This window comes from Chiloscyllium plagiosum, chromosome 13 (genome assembly GCF_004010195.1).
Source record: "Chiloscyllium plagiosum isolate BGI_BamShark_2017 chromosome 13, ASM401019v2, whole genome shotgun sequence".
Lineage (NCBI taxonomy): Eukaryota > Metazoa > Chordata > Chondrichthyes > Orectolobiformes > Hemiscylliidae > Chiloscyllium > Chiloscyllium plagiosum.
The window spans coordinates 78,149,618-78,168,969 of NC_057722.1; the positions used below are offsets into that span (position 1 = coordinate 78,149,618).

The 19,352-nt window shown below is 42.7% G+C and overlaps 1 protein-coding gene across 4 annotated transcripts in view; it reads left to right on the forward strand.

Annotated features, from left to right (window-relative positions):
- The window catches only part of gk5 (glycerol kinase 5), an 86,415-nt gene that overhangs the window by 4,638 nt on the left and 62,425 nt on the right, over positions 1–19,352 (forward strand). For 2 of the 4 annotated variants that reach the window (XM_043702789.1, XM_043702787.1), the window contains exons 2-3: positions 11,211–11,304; positions 17,399–17,474. In XM_043702789.1, coding sequence (XP_043558724.1) covers positions 11,211–11,304; positions 17,399–17,474 — 170 coding nt within the window. Of the gene's footprint in view, positions 1–10,099; positions 10,269–11,210; positions 11,305–17,398; positions 17,475–19,352 lie in introns of those variants that run through there. The other 2 variants (XM_043702788.1, XM_043702790.1) reach the window with 2 other exon arrangements.

Consider the following 19,352-nt stretch of genomic DNA (forward strand, 5'->3'; position numbering starts at 1 on the left):
CCTAACTCTCTGTAATCTCCCTTCAGAATCTCAACCTTTTCCCTTCCTATATCGTTGGTTCCAATGTGGACAATGACCTCTTGCTGGCCCCTCTCCCCCGTGAGAACATTCTGCACCATCTCTGAGACATCCTTGATCCTGGCACCAGGGAAGCAACACACCATTCTGCTTTTTCGCTGCTGGCCACAGAAACGTCTGTCTGTACCTCTGACAACAGAATCCACTAACACAATTGATCTCTTGGAAGCCGACGTACTCCTTGTTGCATTAGAGCCAGTCTCAATACCAGAAACCTGGCTGTTCGTGCTACGTTCCCCTGAGAATCCATCACCCCCACATTTTCCAAAACAGCATGCCTGTTTGAAATGGGTATATCCACAAAAGACTCCTGCCCTGGGTGCCTACCTCTCTTACCCTTCCTGGAATTAACCCATCTATGTGACTGTATCTGAGATTTTCCCCACTTCCTATAACTGCTATCCATCACATACTGTTGCTGTTGCGAATTCCTCATCGCTTCTATCTGTCTCTCCAACCGATTTATTCGATCTGATAAGATTTTCATCCAACAGCATTTATGCAGATATAATCCGTAGTAACCCTTAAACACTCTTTAAACTCCCACATCTGACACTACACTCTATTAAAGGCCATTTTTGTTCCTTCACAATCTACAGACCCAGAAAATAACCCCGTCCCAGATTAAATTAATAGTTATGGCTTGTATTTTAAATTTAATCAAGAGACGTATTTCCAAAAACATCTTATCAAGAAAGAACCCACTCTACTCACTATTGCAGATTCTCTGGAGGCCACACTTAAAACAACAATTAACTTGTCTGATTCTGTGCCGTGAACTTCTCCCGACAGTTCCTCCAAGATCAGTCGTGAGTTTCACTGTTTGTTAATTTTCCCAGATACAGTCTGATCTAGGCAAAAATGAGGACTGCAGATGCTGGAAACCAGAGTTCAGATCAGAGTGGTGCTGGAAAAGCACAGCAGGTCAGGCAGCATTCATTTTCCTGCTCTTTGGATGCTGCCTGACCAGCTGTGCTTTTCTAGCACCACTCTAACCTTAGGGCTATTTTCCCTGGAGTGTCAGAGGCTGAGGGGTGACCTTTATAGAGGTTTATACAATCAGGAGGGGCATGGATAGGGTAAATAACCAGGTCTTTTTCCCAACTAGGGGAGTCCAAAATGAAAGGGCATAGGTTTTGGGTGAAAGGGGAAAGATTTAAAACTGACCTAAGGGGCACCTTTTTCTAACAGAGGGTGGTGCATGTATGGAATGAGTTGCCAGAGGAAGTGATGGAGGCTGGTTCGATTACAACGTTTAAAGACACGGATGGGTATATGAATAGAATTTAGTGATATGAGCCAAATGCTGGCAAATGGGACCAGGTGAGATTGGGATACCAGATAGGCATGGATGGGTTGGAGCAAAGGGTCTTTTTCAGTGCTATATATCTCTATGATGCTATGTATGAGTAGAGCATTTAGAAATACATTAACATGATCAAGCAGTGTTAACTGCTTCACAAAGGGGAAATCATACTTAAAAAAAATTGAGTTTGGAGGAGGAAACAAGCAGCCTAGATAAAGGGCAAGCAGTGATGAAATATATTTCAGTTTTGAGCGGGTGTTTTTCAAGCTACTGCACGTTCAGTTGCTTAATAAATAGCAGCTCGTTATTGGAGGGTCTCTGTTGACGCAGGTTGTAAATAGACTTACAAACATGAAATTGACAGTGCGGTTAACAGGTTCTTTTTCAGGTTGGTGAACTGTAAACAGTGGGGATCCACAGGGATTGTTGCTGGGTCTATAATTATTTCCAATATATAATGATGACTTGGAAAAAGGAAGTCAATGAACTAGAGGCTGATTTGCAGGCAACACCTAAATAGGTGAAAAGGCCAAGTTGCGAGAGAGATGCAAACAGTTCAGAGAGGTGTTGACAGGCTAAGGAAGTGGACAAAATGTTGGCAAATTGAGTTTACGGAGGAACCTCGATTATCCGGCAAGGTCCCAAAGCTCAGCTAAACTGTTATCCGGCATTCAATTATCCGGAATTTGATTGACCGAACAAAATACACTCCACCCGTGTAATTCAGATAATCAAGGTTCCTCTGAAATGTGGGAAAATGCCAAGTTGCTTATTTTGGAAGTGAGAACAAAAGAACAATATTATTCAGATGGAGCAAAATTTCAGCAAGCTGCAACACAAAGGGACTTGAGAGAACTTGTACGTGAAACACAAAGCGAGCACACAGGGGCAGCAGGAAATCAGGAATGCTAATGGGGTGTTGGTCCTTATTACAAGGAGTATAAGATGAAGGAGGACAAAATTAAAAAATCTCTCAACACCAGGTTATGGTTGAACAGGTTTATTTGGAAATGTTAGCTTTTCAGAGTGCTGCCCCTTCAGGTGGTTGCGGAGTATAAGATCGTAAGGCACAGAATTTATAACAAGTTTACAGTGTGATGCAACTGAAATGATAGATTGAAAAAGACCTGGATTGTTTAAGTCTCTCGTCTTTCAGAATGACTATGCTGGTTTCAGTTCTTTCATATGTAAATCCCAGACGTTTTTTTAAAGTTACATTCTCAAGTGAACTTTAACAATTGATGTCATGTCAACTCAGATAATGCATTGAAGGTGTGAGGTTAAAGTCTGTCTGTCTCTGCCCCAATGATCAGACTGATTCTATTTCTGCAAAAGGGATTTACAGAATCTTATATGGATTCATGCAGTTTTTGAGCAAAGTACAATGTAATTCTGCAAGTACAAATTCACCCCAAAGTTGTTTGTGCGTGCATGTGGGTGTGTGTGTGTGTGTGTGTGTGTGTGGGGGGGGGGGCGGGGGCGCGCGGCTGGTTTGTGAGTGTGTGTGTGTGTAAAGGGGTATAAGCCTGTGTGGCTGAGTGTGCAGTGTGTGCGTGCGTATGAGAGAGAGCATGCATATGAGTCTGCAGGAGTGTGTAGCAACCATCCTCCAAGGCTGACTTCGGGACAGACAACAACACACAGTGGCTGAGCAGAAGCTTATAGCTAAATTTGGTGCCCATTGGGATGGCCTGGGTTCATGTCACACTACAGGTGACCCCACTACACTACACACACTTGTGTGCATGCACACTCCTACAGACCTATACACTCTCAGACCCTCATTCATACACAAGTTCTCTGTCATACGCTCACATATGACACCCCCGACACTCTCACGCACCCGCACCCTCTCTCAAATGTGTATGTGTATACACACGCACGCGCGCACACGGATGCGTGAGCACAAGTTTGTAGGGTGAATTTGTACTGCAGGATTACAGTTTATTTTGCTCAAAAACTACATGGATCCGTGTAAGATTACATAGATCTCTGTTTTAGAATTAGATTCAGTTTGAATGTTGGAGTACAGAGAGACTTACTTTAAGGTCACATCTTCAATGCATTATCAGCTGACGTGGCACCTATTGTTGAAGTTTATTTGAAAATGTAACTTCATAAAAAGTTCTGGAATTTATATCATGGTCCAGCATGGTCATTCTGAAAGATGAGAGAATTAACAAACTATCCAGTTCTTTTTCAATGAATAATTTCAGTTACATCACCCTGTAAACATTTGCTATACATTCGGTGTTTTATGATCTTATACTCCACAGCCACCTGCCGAAGGACAAGCGTTCTGAAAGCTAGTGCTTCCACATAAACCTGTTTGACTATAACCTGGTGTTGTGATTTTTTTTTTTAAACTTTCTCCACCCCAGTCCAACACCAGCATCTCCACATCATGAGTACGGAGGTTTTACTGCAACTGTAGAAGGTGCCAATGAAACCACATCTGGAATCCTGTGGGCAGTTATAGCTCTTTATTAAAGGAAAGAGATCATTGAATTAGAGGCAGCTTAGAGAAGGTTCACTGGATGATCCCTGATTGTCTTATGAGCATAAGGTTAAAATGGTTGGGACTCTACTCGCTATGAAAAGCAATCTCTTTGAAACTAACAGGTTTTTTAAGGGACAGTGTCCTCATATATATTTAATGCTATGATCGATAGATTCTTGATCAGTTGGGAAATCAAGGGCTGTGTGGAAAAGTCAGGAAAGTGGAGTTGACGAATGTCGGATCGGCCGTGATCCTCCTGAATGGCGGAACAGTCCAGTAGAAATCGGAGAGTTGGGATAACGAGGATGTTTTCAGGATGGTGGAATGCTGCCTGAGGGATCATTAGGGCAGCTGTTATTTACAATGTCAATGAATGATTTGGCTGAGGAATGGACTTCAGCCAAGCCTGCAGGTGACACACAATTAGCTGAAAAGGTAGGTTGTGAGGGGGATACATACAGTTTAGAGCGATGTTTATTGGTTAATTAAGTGAACAAAAAGTTGGCAAATGGACTATATTCGTAGAATCCCTACAATTTGGAAGCAGGCCATTTGGCCCAACAAATCCACACTGACCCTTCAAAAAGCATCCCACCCAGACCCATCTACCTTACTCCTGTAACCCTATATTTCCCATGGCTAATCCACATAACCTACACACCTTTAGACTGTGGGAGGAAACCCACACAGACACAACATTCAAACTCCATGTGGATAGATGTCTGAGGCTGGAATCAAACCCAGGTCCCTGGTGCTGTGAGGCAACTGTGCTAACCACTGAGCTACCGTGCTGCCCCCAAGTGTGAGGTTATGCACCTTAGCAGGAAAAGTACAAGAGCTGAATTATATATTATGTAAACTGAGAAATCCGCAGAACAGTGGGATTTGGGAGTCTTTGTCTGTGGATTGCAAAATACTAATATCCAAGTTCACCCGATAATAGTTGGCATGCAGTGAACATCTTTGGTCTGCTTATCTTAAGAAAGAAATACTGGAGATAGTCCAGGAAAGCTTCATTAGGTTAATACTGGGTATGGAGGGATTGTCTTATTCGAAACCTGGAATAGGAGAAGGCCAAATAATCGCCTTGAATCTCCTCCACCATTCAATATGATGATGGCTGATCATCTACCTCAGTCTCCCCAAACCCTTTTGGTCCCTTTAACTCGACAGCCTATACTGGACTTCTGCTTGAAAGCATTCACTGTTTCAGCCTCCATTTCCTTCTGTGGTAGTACACAGGTCACATCCTGACAATGAAAGGACTTTGTTCTGATCAGGATGTGATAAGCCCAGAGCTGTAAATGGGGAGACCATGGCCAACAGACATAAACCTGGTGCAATGATTTGTTCTGGTCATGAAGTCTCTCTGTAATTTGTCAAAGTACAAACTTTTCCACAAACTCACTGCAAAGGATGGTCATTGGATTTGAGATTCAGAAATACTAACTTGACCTCATAACAAATGCCTTGCTTTATTCTCTATCAGGATGTGTGTGTCACTGGCTGGATCAGCATTGTTGAACCATTCTCAATCACTGTTAAGGTGGTGCTTCTGCACTGTCGTATAAAATCATGAGAAGCAGGCCATTCAGCTCATTGTGTCCCCTCTGACATTCACTGAGCTGGTGGGTGATTTGATAATCCTCAACTCCACGTTCCTGCCTTTTCCCTATAACCCTCGATTCCTTTCATGGTTAAAGATCACTAACTCAGCCTTGAATATAGTTAATGACGGTGCCTTGACATCCCACTACAGCAAATAATTCCACAGTTCACTACTTGGATAATAGTGAAGGGCCAGCAGATAAGCTTATCCTATTTGCCATGTTTCTATGGTTTTTAATTCAGTCAACTTCATTTGTATTTTTTTAAACTTGGCAGCTGAGCATTGAGCTAATTTCCAGAGGGTCACTTGATTCACTACCCATGATGGAGATGTTGGACATGTGGGCAAAAAAGTAGCAGATGGATTAGAATCTGGGAAAATGTGAGGTTGTGCACTTTGGTCGGAAGGATAGAGGCATACTCTGATGTAATACTGTATCCTGCACCCTGTTCCCCTGATGTAAAGCTGTACCCTGCACTCTGTTCTGTTACCCTGATGTAATACTGTATCCTGCACCATGTTCTGGTAGCCTGATGTAACACTTTATCCTGCACTCCATTCTGTTACATTGATGTAAAGCTGTATCGTGCACCCTGTTCTGTTTCCCCTGATGTAATATGGTGTCCTGCACCCTGTCCTGTTGATTAGATTACTTAGTGTGGTAACAGGCCCTTTGGCCCAACAAGTCCACACCGACCCTCTGAAGAGCAACCCACCCAGACCCATTTCCCCACATTTACCCCTTCACCCTAACACTATGGGCAATTTAGCATAGCCAGTTCATCTAACCTGCACATTTTTTGGTCTGTGGGAGGAAACCGGAGGAAACCCACGCAGAACGTGCAAACTCCACACAGACAGGAATGAATCGGGTTGGTGGTAGGGAGGAGGAGGGGCTGAGAAGGGAGTCGGGGGTTGGGAGGGAGGTTATTGAAATTGGAGAACTCAATGTTGAGTCCTCTGGGCTGGAGGGTAGGCAGACAGAGGATACGGTTTTATTCCTCCGATAGGAGCTGTAGTCTTGTTGGAAAGTGTGCGGTGATTGGAAGGTCTGCACACACAGCTGAGATGCTTGGTGAGCCATTCCCTAAGTTTTCGTTCAGTCTCCCTGATGGAGAGAAGACCATATCGGGAGCACCTGATGCAGTAAATTAGATCCAGTGGCAGAGCAGACTTGTTGGGCTGAATAGCTTAATTCTGTTTCTACACCTTATGGTGTCTTGTCTTGTTCCACCACATTGCACATTTGTAGATGGTCTACAATCACTTCCACTCTGGCGTAATCTTGCGTTTATGTGCATTTATACTGTTTGAAGCTATGGAAATGTGAAATGGTTGGTAACACTAACAGTCCAGAATACAGTCAGCAAAGTACGTTCACCCTGTCCAGCTGATGGCAGACATACTCCTCATTGAGGGTCAGAAAGACCCTTTTTAGACCTGGCATGTTGTAGCAAAATTTCATCAGGGTGATGAGATCACTAAAAAGCTTTATGGATGTCCTTATGGATCGTTGCGCATTCCCAACTTCCCAGGATTTTCATTGCCACCACTGTTGCTGATCCAGATCCTTTATCTTTCACCCTTGTCTTCAGGGCAGCTCCTCAACGCATGCTGATATGGTCTCTCATGCTTTTGGGGTGATGTTCAGCAGGGAGATATCCAAGACCTGTGAAAATATCCTTCTACTTTTGTAGAATTTGTTCAGCAGTCGTTGGTTTAGTGGCCTACCAAGGGTTGCAGATCTCTTTGGTAGGTGTAGAATGACTAGTCCAAGCCTTATAATTGTCCCAGCTGGGAGAAGTAGATGCTACTGAATACCTTTGACTCGCAAATGCAATCCCATACAGGGATGTAATTTTAAAGACCTAACAGATGGACATTTCCTGTCCTGAGGAGCAGCTGCTTTCCACTCTTCTGCGTTGTGCTCCAACTTATGTACGAGTCAACTTGAGGGGCAGACTCCTAAATACAACCTGTTCACAATCCAAGGAATGCATATACCTGGAACTTCAGATCTTCATTCTTCTCATTGCACTGGGCTGTTAGCTTCAATTGCTCTCTTGTGATCAGTAGCCATTCCTTATAACCTCACAGCTTTGGTCTTGATGACCCAGACTGCGATGCTCATGATGTCACAGATCCTGGATGTCAAGGCCATACTTGGCAGAGTGTAGCATCAAGGAGCCCAAGTGAAACGGGTTTCAGTGAGAATCGAGAAAAAGATTTCTGCCCAAAGGAGTCATACCAAAGTAAGGTGGTCAGTCATCTCCGCTCCAGGCGTCACTGTAGGAGTTCCTCAAAGTAGTGTCCTAGGCCCAACCATCTCAGGTGCTTCATCAATGACCTTCTCTCCATCGTAAGGTTGAAAGTGGGGATGATTGCACACAGTTCAGCACCATTCGCAACTCCTCAGATACTGAAGCAGTCCATGCTCAAATGCAACAAGATCTGGCTAATATCCTGGCTTGAGCTGACAAGTGGCTAGTAACATTCACACCAGACAGATACCAGGCTATGACCATCTCCAACAAAACACAATTTTAACTGTTACCCCATGAGGTTCAATAGCGCTATCATTGTTGAATCCCCCACTCCAGTTTTTGGTCAATGGAACTCCGAACAGAATTGGACCATCCATGTAAATATAGTGGCTACAAGATCACATCTGAGCCTGGGAATCCCCTGACTTCCCAATAACTTCTCAGCATCTGCAAATCCCAAGTCAGTGTGATGGAATATTCCCCACTTAACTGGTTGGGTTCAGTTCCAACAATGCTCAAGAAGCTTGGCACAATCCAGGATAAAGCTACCCTGCTTAACTAGCACCCTATTGAATACTTTCAATATTCATAGTCTCCACAATTCATCAACGCTGCTCTGAAATTATCTTCCTGATGAAGGGCTTTTGCCTGAAGCGTCAATTCTTCTGCTTCTCGGATGCTGTCTGACAGGCTTGCTTTTCCAGCACCACACTTTGATTCTGATCTCCAGCATCTGCAGTCCTCACTTTCTCCAAAAGCTTCCAAGCACAAGTCTTTAACCACCCAGCAGATCAGAGCAGCAGATACATGGGAACGCAATCACTTGCAAGTTCCCCTCCATGCCCAAACTGTTTTGAGTTGGAACTATGTTGCAGCGTATTCACAGTCGCTGGGTCAAAATCCTGGAATTCACTTCCTAATGTCATTGTGTGTCCCTTCAGCATATGGACTGTTGCAGGCAGACTGCTGAAGAAGGCAGCTCACTCCAACTTTCTCAAAGGCAATTAGGGATGAGCCGGAAATGCTGGTCGAGCCAGTGATGCATACGTGCCATGAATTACTTTTGATTTGAAAAGAAAGGTTCAATAAAATTCCACAAATGATTGACAAAGTCAGAAGTCACGTGATGCCAGGTTATAGTCCAACAGGTTTATTTGAAATCACAGGCTTTCTGAACGCTGCCCCTTCATGTGAAGTGATTTTGTCTGACGAAGGAGAAACATTCTGAAAGCTTGTGATTTCAAATAAACCTATTGGACTAGAATCTGGTGTCGTGTGACTTCGAACTTTACAAAGTTGTTTGTTTCAGCTAACCCGTAAATCTCTAGAATTGCAAGAGAGGTTTGGAACAATAGTGTGTAAACTGGGTGACAGTCAAAGTCGATTACTCTGAATGGAACTTAATGCAGTTTTATAACACATTCTATGGTTACAATATATGTACGGTTCTTTTCAAATCTGATTTGTGTGGAGTTCTCTCCACTGTTTTGTAAACTAATTTGAATTGTTTTTTAAAAAGTTTCCAAATGAGGTTGAACTCCCACTTCTGTGGGAGTTTTTGTTTAAAATAATAATGACCCTATTCATTTGCACAAATGCCTGGTCTCTTCAATCTAGATTAGAGACATTTTATAATGGTCACCAGAGGGTCATGATTGAGACTCTGCTAAAGGCATGTTCCAGCTTGAATGCAGTTATCAAGTGTAGAGTCTTAATGACCTTGGATGAATAATTCTGACCAATAACAGTTTATGAAATACTATGCTAATTATGCAGTTATTTTAAGGAGTGCACAGTGATTTTTTTTTGTTAAAAATCTTTCCATTGTGATTTTTTTCCAAGATATTAAACAGATTTTTATAAGGAAATATTCACGTCCATGTGACACACTTAACCTAAAAAACAGATCACTAGCATCAGAGAAACTAAATCCAACTCTGAAAGTAAGTCTACTAGCCTAAACCTGAGAAGCATGCAGAATATCCACATTCCATTGTTCTGCTGTAAGTGCAGAATGGAGAACTACCTTTTAAAATGCTCTGTATCTTTCCGAGGAGGTGTGCATCACTGAAATAATGAAGTAAAATGCCTATGCAGATTCCATTACAACTCCTAATTTTTCACTGCGTCCCTTAGTTTCTCCCTTATCTATCTCACTAGTTGCAGCCTCAGAAACCTCTTGACAGTTTGTCAAACATATTATTTCTTCCATAAATCCATAATTGTTTCTTCATTAAGTTAATGGTAACACTGACAAAAATAAATATTACAGTGCATTCCTCCAGGAAAAGGTAGAGCCGCCATTAGAGAGAGGTGAATGGTGCCAAGTTGAGCCTGAGGATCACCACGCCACAGACGAGGGGAGAAGTTGAGATCGGAGTCCTCCTTGGTAACGCAGCCAGTGTGGGAATTGAACCCACGTTGGTGTTGTTGCTCTGCATCACAAATCCACCATTCAGCCAAACGAGTTAACTGATTGACTGACCCTTTATTCTTACAGAGCCAATATAGGTTAGTCTGCATAATCTGTGGTGTAAACTTGATGCAAAACACTACTTTTTTTATTTGATTTATTTATTATGACATGTTCTGAGATACAGTGAGAAGTATTGTGTGCTATCCAGGCAAATCCTACCTTTCCATTATTACATCAGGGTAGTAGAACCGAATGCAGTACATAGTGTTGCAGCTACAGAGAAGGTGCAGAGAAAAATCAATTTAATATTTGAGAAGTCCGATTGTAAGTCTGCCGAGAAGCTGTTCTTAAATCTGTTTGTGTGTGTATTCAAACATTTGTATCTTCTGCCCGGGGGGGAAGAGTGTATATATAACCAGGTTTGGAGGGGTCTTTGGCTGCTTTCCTTCAGCAGTGGGAGATGTAGGTGGAGTCAAGTGCAGCTTATGAGACCAGTTTCTTGGGAACTCGCTTTCGTTTAGCTCCCAACCCCCAATCAGGTTTTGCTCCCATTTTTCGCCCGGGGGGGAAGAGTGTATATATAACCAGGTTTGGAGGGGTCTTTGGCTGCTTTCCTTCAGCAGTGGGAGATGTAGATGGACTCAAGTGCAGCTTATGAGACCAGTTTCTTGGGAACTCACTTTCGTTTAGCTCCCAACCCCCAATCAGGTTTTGCTCCCATTTTTCTTTACATCATTACAGTTGGTGCGGATGCACCCATGAGCTTTTTCTTAATTCGACATATCCATATTTCACAATTGCTGGTGTTCAAGTGTCAGACACTGGAAAATGAGCATTAAATAATTTGCATATGTTAAAATTTTATCAAGTCTAGTTGATTGTGCTTAGTGATTTGTTAAAGTTGATTGATCTTTTAAATGATTGGTCTTTGATTTAGTTTTTGAATATCTGAAGTTTGTTCTGCACTGCTGCATTCTGATCATGTAACAATTGATGCTTTTTTAACTTAGATTGTTGCTATTAATTTTGCCAAACAGATAAACATGTTGTATCCAAAGCCTGGTTGGGTGGAAGTGAATCCAGAAGAGATGTTTGAACAATTTGTTGCTGTTGTTAAGGAAGCGGTTGAAGGTAAGGGGGGAAGTTTGTTTTTTTTAGTGGGCATAAGCCCTTCTTCATTTTGGATTATAGGCCCAGTGATGTTACGACTATGCAATTGAGAAATTTGAAACCAAGGAAGGGAATTTCTTAGTCAGGGTGTTGTTTGAGTTAGTCATTATAAGTGAGAGAACACAGGGCTGATAGGGAATGGGACTTGCTGCAGGCTAAGCCATGGAATCCAGAGGTAGACCTCCAGTTCACCCCACCTTCTGCAAAAATGTTATCCCGTTATCCCATATTCCCAATTCCTCCGCTTCCACCGCATCTGCTCCCAGGAGGACCAGTTCCACCACAGAACACATCAGATGACCTCCTTCTTTAAAGGCTGCAATTTCCCCTCCCACGTGGTTGAAGATGCTCTCCAATGCAACTCATCCATGTCCCGCAACTCATCCATGTCCCACACCTCTGCCCTCAAACCACACCCCTCCGACTACTGCAAGAACAGAACCCACCCGGCCCTCACGTTTCACCCCCACCAGCCTCTGAATACATCGCATCTTCCGCCAGGTGGTGGGATCATCGCACCACCTACAAAATGATCCCACCACCAGAGATATATTTCCGTCAAAATTTGAGAAGGTTTGTAGCTCGGGTGCTCGTTGCCACACCCCTCCGACTACTGCAAGAACAGAACCCACCCGGCCCTCACGTTTCACCCCCACCAGCCTCTGAATACATCGCATCTTCCGCCAACATTTGCACCATCTACAAAATGATCCCACCACCAGAGATATATTTCCATCAAAATTTGAGAAGGTTTGTAGCTCGGGTGCTCGTTGTTGTGGTTCTGTTCGCCGAGCTGGGAATTTGTGTTGCAGATGTTTCGTCCCCTGTCTAGGTGACATCCTCAGTGCTTAGGAGCCTCCTGTGAAGCGCTTCTGTGGTCTTTCCTCCGGCATTTATAGTGGTTTGAACTACTGCAGCGGACAGCTGGAACTGACAACCGGAAGCGGCAGATTCAAACCACTATAAATGCCAGAGGAAAGATCACAGAATCGCTTCACAGGAGGCTCCCAAGCACTGAGATGTCACCTAGACAGGGGACGAAACGTCTGCAACACAAATTCCCAGCTCGGCGAACGCAACCACAACAATATATTTCCCTCCCCACTCATTTCCGCTTTCCGTAAAGACTCTTCCCTCTGCGACTTGCACATCCACCAATGTCATTTATTGTATCCATTGCTCCCAATGCAGTCTCCTCTACATTGCAAGTAGATGGTCAGTCTCTCCAGTACGCTTCAGAGAACATCTCCGGGACACCCGCACCAATCAACCCCACCGCCCTGTGGCCTAATATTGCAGCTCCCCCTCCCACTCTGCCAAGGACATGCAGGTCATGGACCTCCTTCGCCGCCGCTCCCTCACCACCAGACACCTGGTGGAAGAACGCCTCATCTTCCGCCTCAGAACACTTCAACCCCAGGGCATCAATGTGGACTTCACCAGTTTCCTCATTTCCCCTTCCCGCACCTTACCTCAGTTCCAACCTGCCAGCTCAGCACCGTCCCCATGACCTGCCCCATCTGTCAATCTTCTCACCTATCTGCTGCACTCTCCTCTGACCTATCGCCTTCAACCCCACCTCCATCCACCTGTTGCACTCTCAATTACCTTCGCACCCCCCACCCCCTCCCATTTATCTCTCCACCCCTGAGACTCCCAGCCTCATTCTTGATGAAGGACCTTTGCCCAAAACATTGATATTCCTGCTCCTCAGATGCTACCTGACCTGCTGTGCTTTGACTAATCTTGACTCCAGTACATATGGAGGATAGCCTATTAAAAACCAGTCAGGAGTGTGTTGGCACAGTTGAGCCCTGATGGAAGGGAGACCTGAATAAAGATTTCAACAAAACATGAGCTGAGCTGGAACCTGAACTCGGGCAGTGTCAAAAGAACTCAGAACTTGAAGTTTCACAAGTTTTCTTCCATACCAGTGTTTCCTGTTTGTCTGATTCAAGGAACACAAAGAGCAGATAATTTTGCAACAGCATTGGAGACTCCTCCCAAGTCTGTACTGCCTTTCTTTCCTATTGAGCAATGCTGGTCTTTGGTAATTATGCTTGGTGGCCTAGGGAAAGTCTGAGGCTCTCCATGTGGAGGAAACTTGGCTGTGGTTCCAGGAAACTTTCAGAGGGCAGAGGACTTGGGGCGGTAGCTTGTGTAATCAGAATTTGTTTAAAGTTGAAGCACACTCAAAGCAAATCAATGGATAGTGCAAATCCGCTTAGAATTAACAGGGCGGCATGGTGGCTCAGTGGTTAGCACTGCCGCCTCAAAGCACCAGGTTCCCAGGTTTGATTCCAGCCTTGGGCGACTGTCTATGTGGAGTTTGCACATTCTCCCCGTGTCTGTGTGGTTTTCCTCTGGATGCTCTGGTTTTTGCCCACATTCCAAAAGATGTGCAAGTCCGGTGAATTGGCCATGCTAAATTGTCCATAGTTGTCAGGTGCATTAGTCAGAGGGTGGTGAGTTACTTTTCGGAGGGTCGGTGTGGGCTTGTTGGGCTGAAGGGCCTGTTTCCACACTGTAATGTAATCTAATCATAGAATGCCCCATCGAGTCCACACTTACAATTCCAAGAGCATCTCGCTTTCAGCCCCCCACCCCACATACCGTCTTTGTCCAGTATTCTCTCGAATGCCTCAAAGGAACCTGCCTTCTCTGCATTTCCACACAGTGCATTCCAGACCCTAACTACTCAGAGTGAAAAAGGATTTTTCCCTCATCACTTTTGATCTGTCTGCACATCACTTTTTTTAAATCTCTGCCCTCTTATTCTTTTTTACAACCAGGAACAGCTTCTCACTGTCTACTCCACCCATCCCCTTCATGATTTTGTAAACTTCTAACAAATATCCTCTCAATCGCCTTCTCTGAGCAGAACAGTGCCAACCTCATCAATCTGTTCTCATTATTTGAAGTTTCTCATTCCCAGAGCTGTTGTTGTAACCCCCTTCTACGCTATGTACAATGCTGTGTCTTTTACAAAATGTGGCACCCACAGCTGCACACTCTGCTCCAACTTGAGGTCAAAAAAGTGTCTGTGCAAGCTTATCTGATTTTCCTTTTGTTTCCTTGACCGGAATTGTTAGCTTAAACGAGGATTTATAAAGTATGGTATAATGTAAATTTTCAAGTTTCTCTCTTTCACATTTCAATCTAGAGCTGCACTTAGTTGCAAGGGCAGGAGGGAAATTCCACTCCTGTAAATAAATTAGGTTTAAAAATAAAGGGATGATTGACTAGGTTTTTGTACAGAAGCCAAAGCTTGGAAATTTCCTGTCAGCCTCTATATAAGGGGCCCTCCCATGCAGTATTGTTGGACTAGTTGTGATACTAGAGTTAGTTTGCTCTGATCTGCAGGAAATTGGAGGCCCCAAGGCTAGGGTGGGATATCTCTGTTCTACATGTCGAGTGTAAATGATTTTCCATTCCCATCCCTGGGCATTCAGAGACATTTACATTGCCATCTCCTCTTATTCAGAGATAATTTACATTTGCTGCATCATCCTATTCAAGATCAATAGGACCATTGCAGTTGGAGTTTTGACTACTCCCTATAGTTGAAGGTGATTTGCAACAGATTTGGCCGTTCAGGGGTGATTTATGTTGCTTCTGGAAATGCTGTCACTGCATTGTCTTGAGGGGCATGTGACTGTGGGGGAGTGACTGTGATGTCAAGATTTTGTATAAAGGAAGGACTGTTTCCTTTGTTCAGGGACACCTCTCGACATGCTTTGCAAGCGTGGCGAAGAGTGTTCAGGGTTTCTCCCCAGCTTGTACTTGTCTAATAAAATTTTGGTGGTTCACAGAAGTCAGTGTATTGCAGTTGCATCAAGTGTGTAAGAATGTCAGGAAAAAAAAAATTAACATAGTGTTGTAGAATGGAGGGAACTGGGGTTCAGGTACATAATTCTTTGAAATGTGCATCCCAAGTAGATGGGCTGGTTAAAGTATTTAGCATAATTGCTTTCATAGCTCAGACCCTTTGAGTACAGGAGTTGGGATGTCATGTTGAGGTCGTACAGGAGGTTGGTGAAGCCTCTTCTGAAGTGGGCAAGGTGTTTTTAACATGACTTTCAAAAATTTCCCAAGTCCAGACTATGGCTCAAGAGTCTTCTAACTGGTGGTAAACCGTGTGTCTTCGACATTGGCGTACCTCCATGAAGATTGCAAGATGGATGTGTTTACTTTGTCAATGGAACTGACTGTTTTGGGATTGTAGGATGTAGCTTTGATCCTATGCTGTGCCAGAAAAAATAGCTGATGCTGAGAAATGGAATGGAATTTCTCGAATTGGGACTCCCACTGTTGTTGTAGGCCCCTAGTGACGGCCTCCATGGAAATGTTGAGCCATTTTTTAAATGATTCTTGACCATAGCCGGTATCCTTTTTAGATTAACTGAAGAAAGACTTCTTAATTAGAAGCTACAAGAAAATGAAGAGCAGTCACATTGACATTTTGTGGATCAGTTAACAGGAATATAATCCGTTTAGATTGTCAATTTCATTCTTCCATTTAAAGTCACGTTTGCATTTAAACTGTTTTTACCTACTCCACTGTTTATGCCATTCATGATTTAACCTGGAATGCAATTTCTGTTATACATGTATCCCTTTTTAGCGGGTTTGTATAAATTTCCTGATGTCCTGAAACTGCTTTTCATCAAATTTGTACACTTCTTACCCTGCTAAGTCCTGCTTTAATCAAATCTAATTTGTTTTGGCTTTCAGAAACTATTTGCAAGGTGAAATACCAAAAGGTCCTGGAGGATTTGAAATTTGTTTTCATTGCTTATTTGATAACTAATTTGGTTCAGCGTGGCATTGTTTGTCTCTTGATAAAAATATTATCATGTGAAGCAAAAATGACTTTGCCTACATAGGGTGAGAGAAAGTTAAAAGTTGATGTTCTGCTGGTTTTGATAATATCAGTGATGATGATTACATGCTGTCTTAAATACTGTAAGACATAGTTCATAGGAACATTATGGAACAAAGAATAAGTGGTTTAGGAAGATATTATGTCAGATGATTAAGATTTTGCTGACTGTACTAGGTTTGAAGGAGTGTCTTGAAGAGCATGAGACAGAGGGTGGGGGAGAGTTAATTCCAGAGCTCAGAGCCTTGGCAACAGAAGGTGCGGCCCCCAATAATGGAACCATTTCACATCAGACCTGACTATCAAGTTTAGATATCTTAATGTGGGGTTTGAGTAGATTTCAGAGATATGAAGTGGTGTAATTGCTTCAAAAATAGTTTGAATATCAAAACAGAATTTTAGTATTTTTTGTTTAATTGACCCTTCAATAAATATCATCTCAAACAAACTTTGAATTCAAACTTTTAAATGATGTACATGTTTAACTGGATTGTATGAAATTTTGTTCAGCGATTTGAATAGACTAATGTCAGTTGTAAATAGTGAACAAAGGAACTCCATATGAATGAGTTAGGCTAATGCAGCACAGATTTCGAGGCTGAAATTGTCTGTTGCTGTTCTGATACAATATTCTGTATTCAGGGCAGTTTCTTTCTAACTGGTAAACTATTCACATTGACTTCTTCTGGTGCTCTGTTTCATTAACTACTCTGTGCGTCTGTCTCTCATAAGAGACCAGCCCAGTGGTGTTTAGGGACTATGGCGAATTTACTTTCACCCGCCAGGGATCTTACCTGGAATCCTGGCCCAGGTTACTTGGGTGATGAAGGAAGCTTGATACGATTTGTTCTTCACATTTGGAGAGACTGTTTGTAGTTCCATAGTCAGAAGTAGGACTTGACTGAAGATAGATTCTTTTTTGAAAGTGCAGTTCCATTTTTATCACCTTCCCCTCCCTCACAAGTGCAGTTTCTCATCCTTGGTTAAACAGGGTGGGAACTAACTGGAGGTGTGCCACGCTTATCTGAATACCTCAGTAGCGTTAAGCTCAGAGCCACATTTGGACCTTCCCATTGCTTCAGATTAGTTGTCAATTAAAACCTCAGCAAAGATTTTCTAGCTTAGTTCATGCATTCCATTAAAATGAACCCTGTGTTTTTTTTGTGCTTCTAGATTCTGGATTGAATATTAAGCAGATGGTGGCCCTTGGCATTTCAACACAGAGAGCAACATTTGTCACTTGGGACAAGTAAGTATTTGAAGAGATTAACATGCCTTTAGCTGCAAGCTTTGATTGGAATGGAACCAGCTTTAAGTCTACAATTGCCAACTAAGAAACTTGTTTTGTTGAGGAATTGCAGAGGGATTTTCACGGAGAGAATAAAAACCAGACAGAAATCACTCTTTTATTTTGCTTTCTGCTTGTTTCCAGAAGGTTTTGTGTCCTGTAATCCTGGAGATGTAAAGAGGCACTTTTATCCCTCCACCCTACTCGTAAAAAAAATACATAATTTTAGAACAATGAACCACCTTGTTTCACAGCCATATAAACTTGCGAGGACTGAAACAGCAGCTCATCCACGAGCTCATCAGTTCTGCCTGACCTTTAAGAGGTCACACCTGGAAGATATTATCAATCAGATTCATCAACAAAACATTCTGCAGCTTGCAAAATGAATTGCAAGTGATCATATTTTTCTCATTGAAAGAGAAACTTCCTAATGTTCTACCTTTCAACCAATCTGAGTGAAATTTGGTATGGAGTAACGTGATATTTAGAACAAATCTGTAGCGTACAGTTGCCCTGGTCCTCTTGGTGCCCACTAAATATTACTGACAGTCAATTAAGTAAATAGCATTTACTTTCTCCAGTAATTTTGTTAGTGAACCTGTGGGACACACATGGTTGTGTTACAACCATCGGGGCTGGATGGCATAGTGGGGAGGTTACAGTAGACTGTGGCTTTAAGAATATTGACAGGGCCGCATCCTTACAAGACCCACTGTGATTAATATATAGAACAATAATATTTTTGGACTTGAAGTTTCTTGAGAATTGCATACAGGCAAAGCATTTACAATGTGATTGTCAGCAAAGGAGTTGACCATTCAGTCCCATCAGCCAGCTCTTTAATTCAGCTGGTCTGTACCTGAACTCTCCCTGCCTGCCTCCGTAACTCCTGACTGATAAATGTTTTCTGGTTTCTGTCTCTGAAACTCCAATTAACGAAGTCGTTTTGGGGGAATTGAGTGTCAGACTTCTACTGCTCCTTGTACAGGCAGTTTTTAACCAATACAGAACAACCTTGATTATCCAAACGACACGGGTGGGGAGTATTTTGTTTGGAAAACAGAGTTCCGATAACGGATTGTTCAGATAATGGATAGCGTTTTTATGGGACCTTGAGATTTTGTTCGGACAATCCGAAATTTGGATAATTGATATTCAGATATTTGACTGTATTTCACTGCATTCCCCAAATATTGTATGATCCGATCTTTATCATTTAAATACCTCGTTCTGAATACTCCTCCAAACTCAAATTACAAGCTTTTTAACGGAACTTTGATACGTAATGTAACGCTCTAACTCCTGGTATCCTTCAATGCAGCAGTGTAGAAGCAGAGCACCCTGGTTCTATCCTTATGCATTGCTTCTGGGTGTGGAGTGATTATTGTGAGTTGGTAAAGCCAAATGACAATGGTTAGTTGAGTTCCTTTGGGTTAAAGGAGGAGCGTCAACCAGGTTTTTGTTTATTTTTTGTTGAGATTTTTTACATTGAATCTTTTAAAATCTGCTTGTATAATGGCCCAGATAGAAGTGCAGCTCTTTGTGGGCAGGACAGTAGTGCTGTTCTGCAGTAAGGAACTGCACTGATGGTATTGACTATTTGATCACTTTACAATAAGGAAGTTAAACATGACATTCTGGTACTATCACGTTGATAGTACCAGAGCTGAACTGAGGTGATGTATAAGGCTAGACACAAAATGTTCCACCTTCAGTATTTTTATTGGAAAGTTTCCCCATGAAGCAGTACTTATGGTTTAGTTTTGCTAATGCTGTGAGAATTTTGCATTAACATATTATAATGGCAAGGTTTGTGAAGGTTTGTAGCTCAGGTTG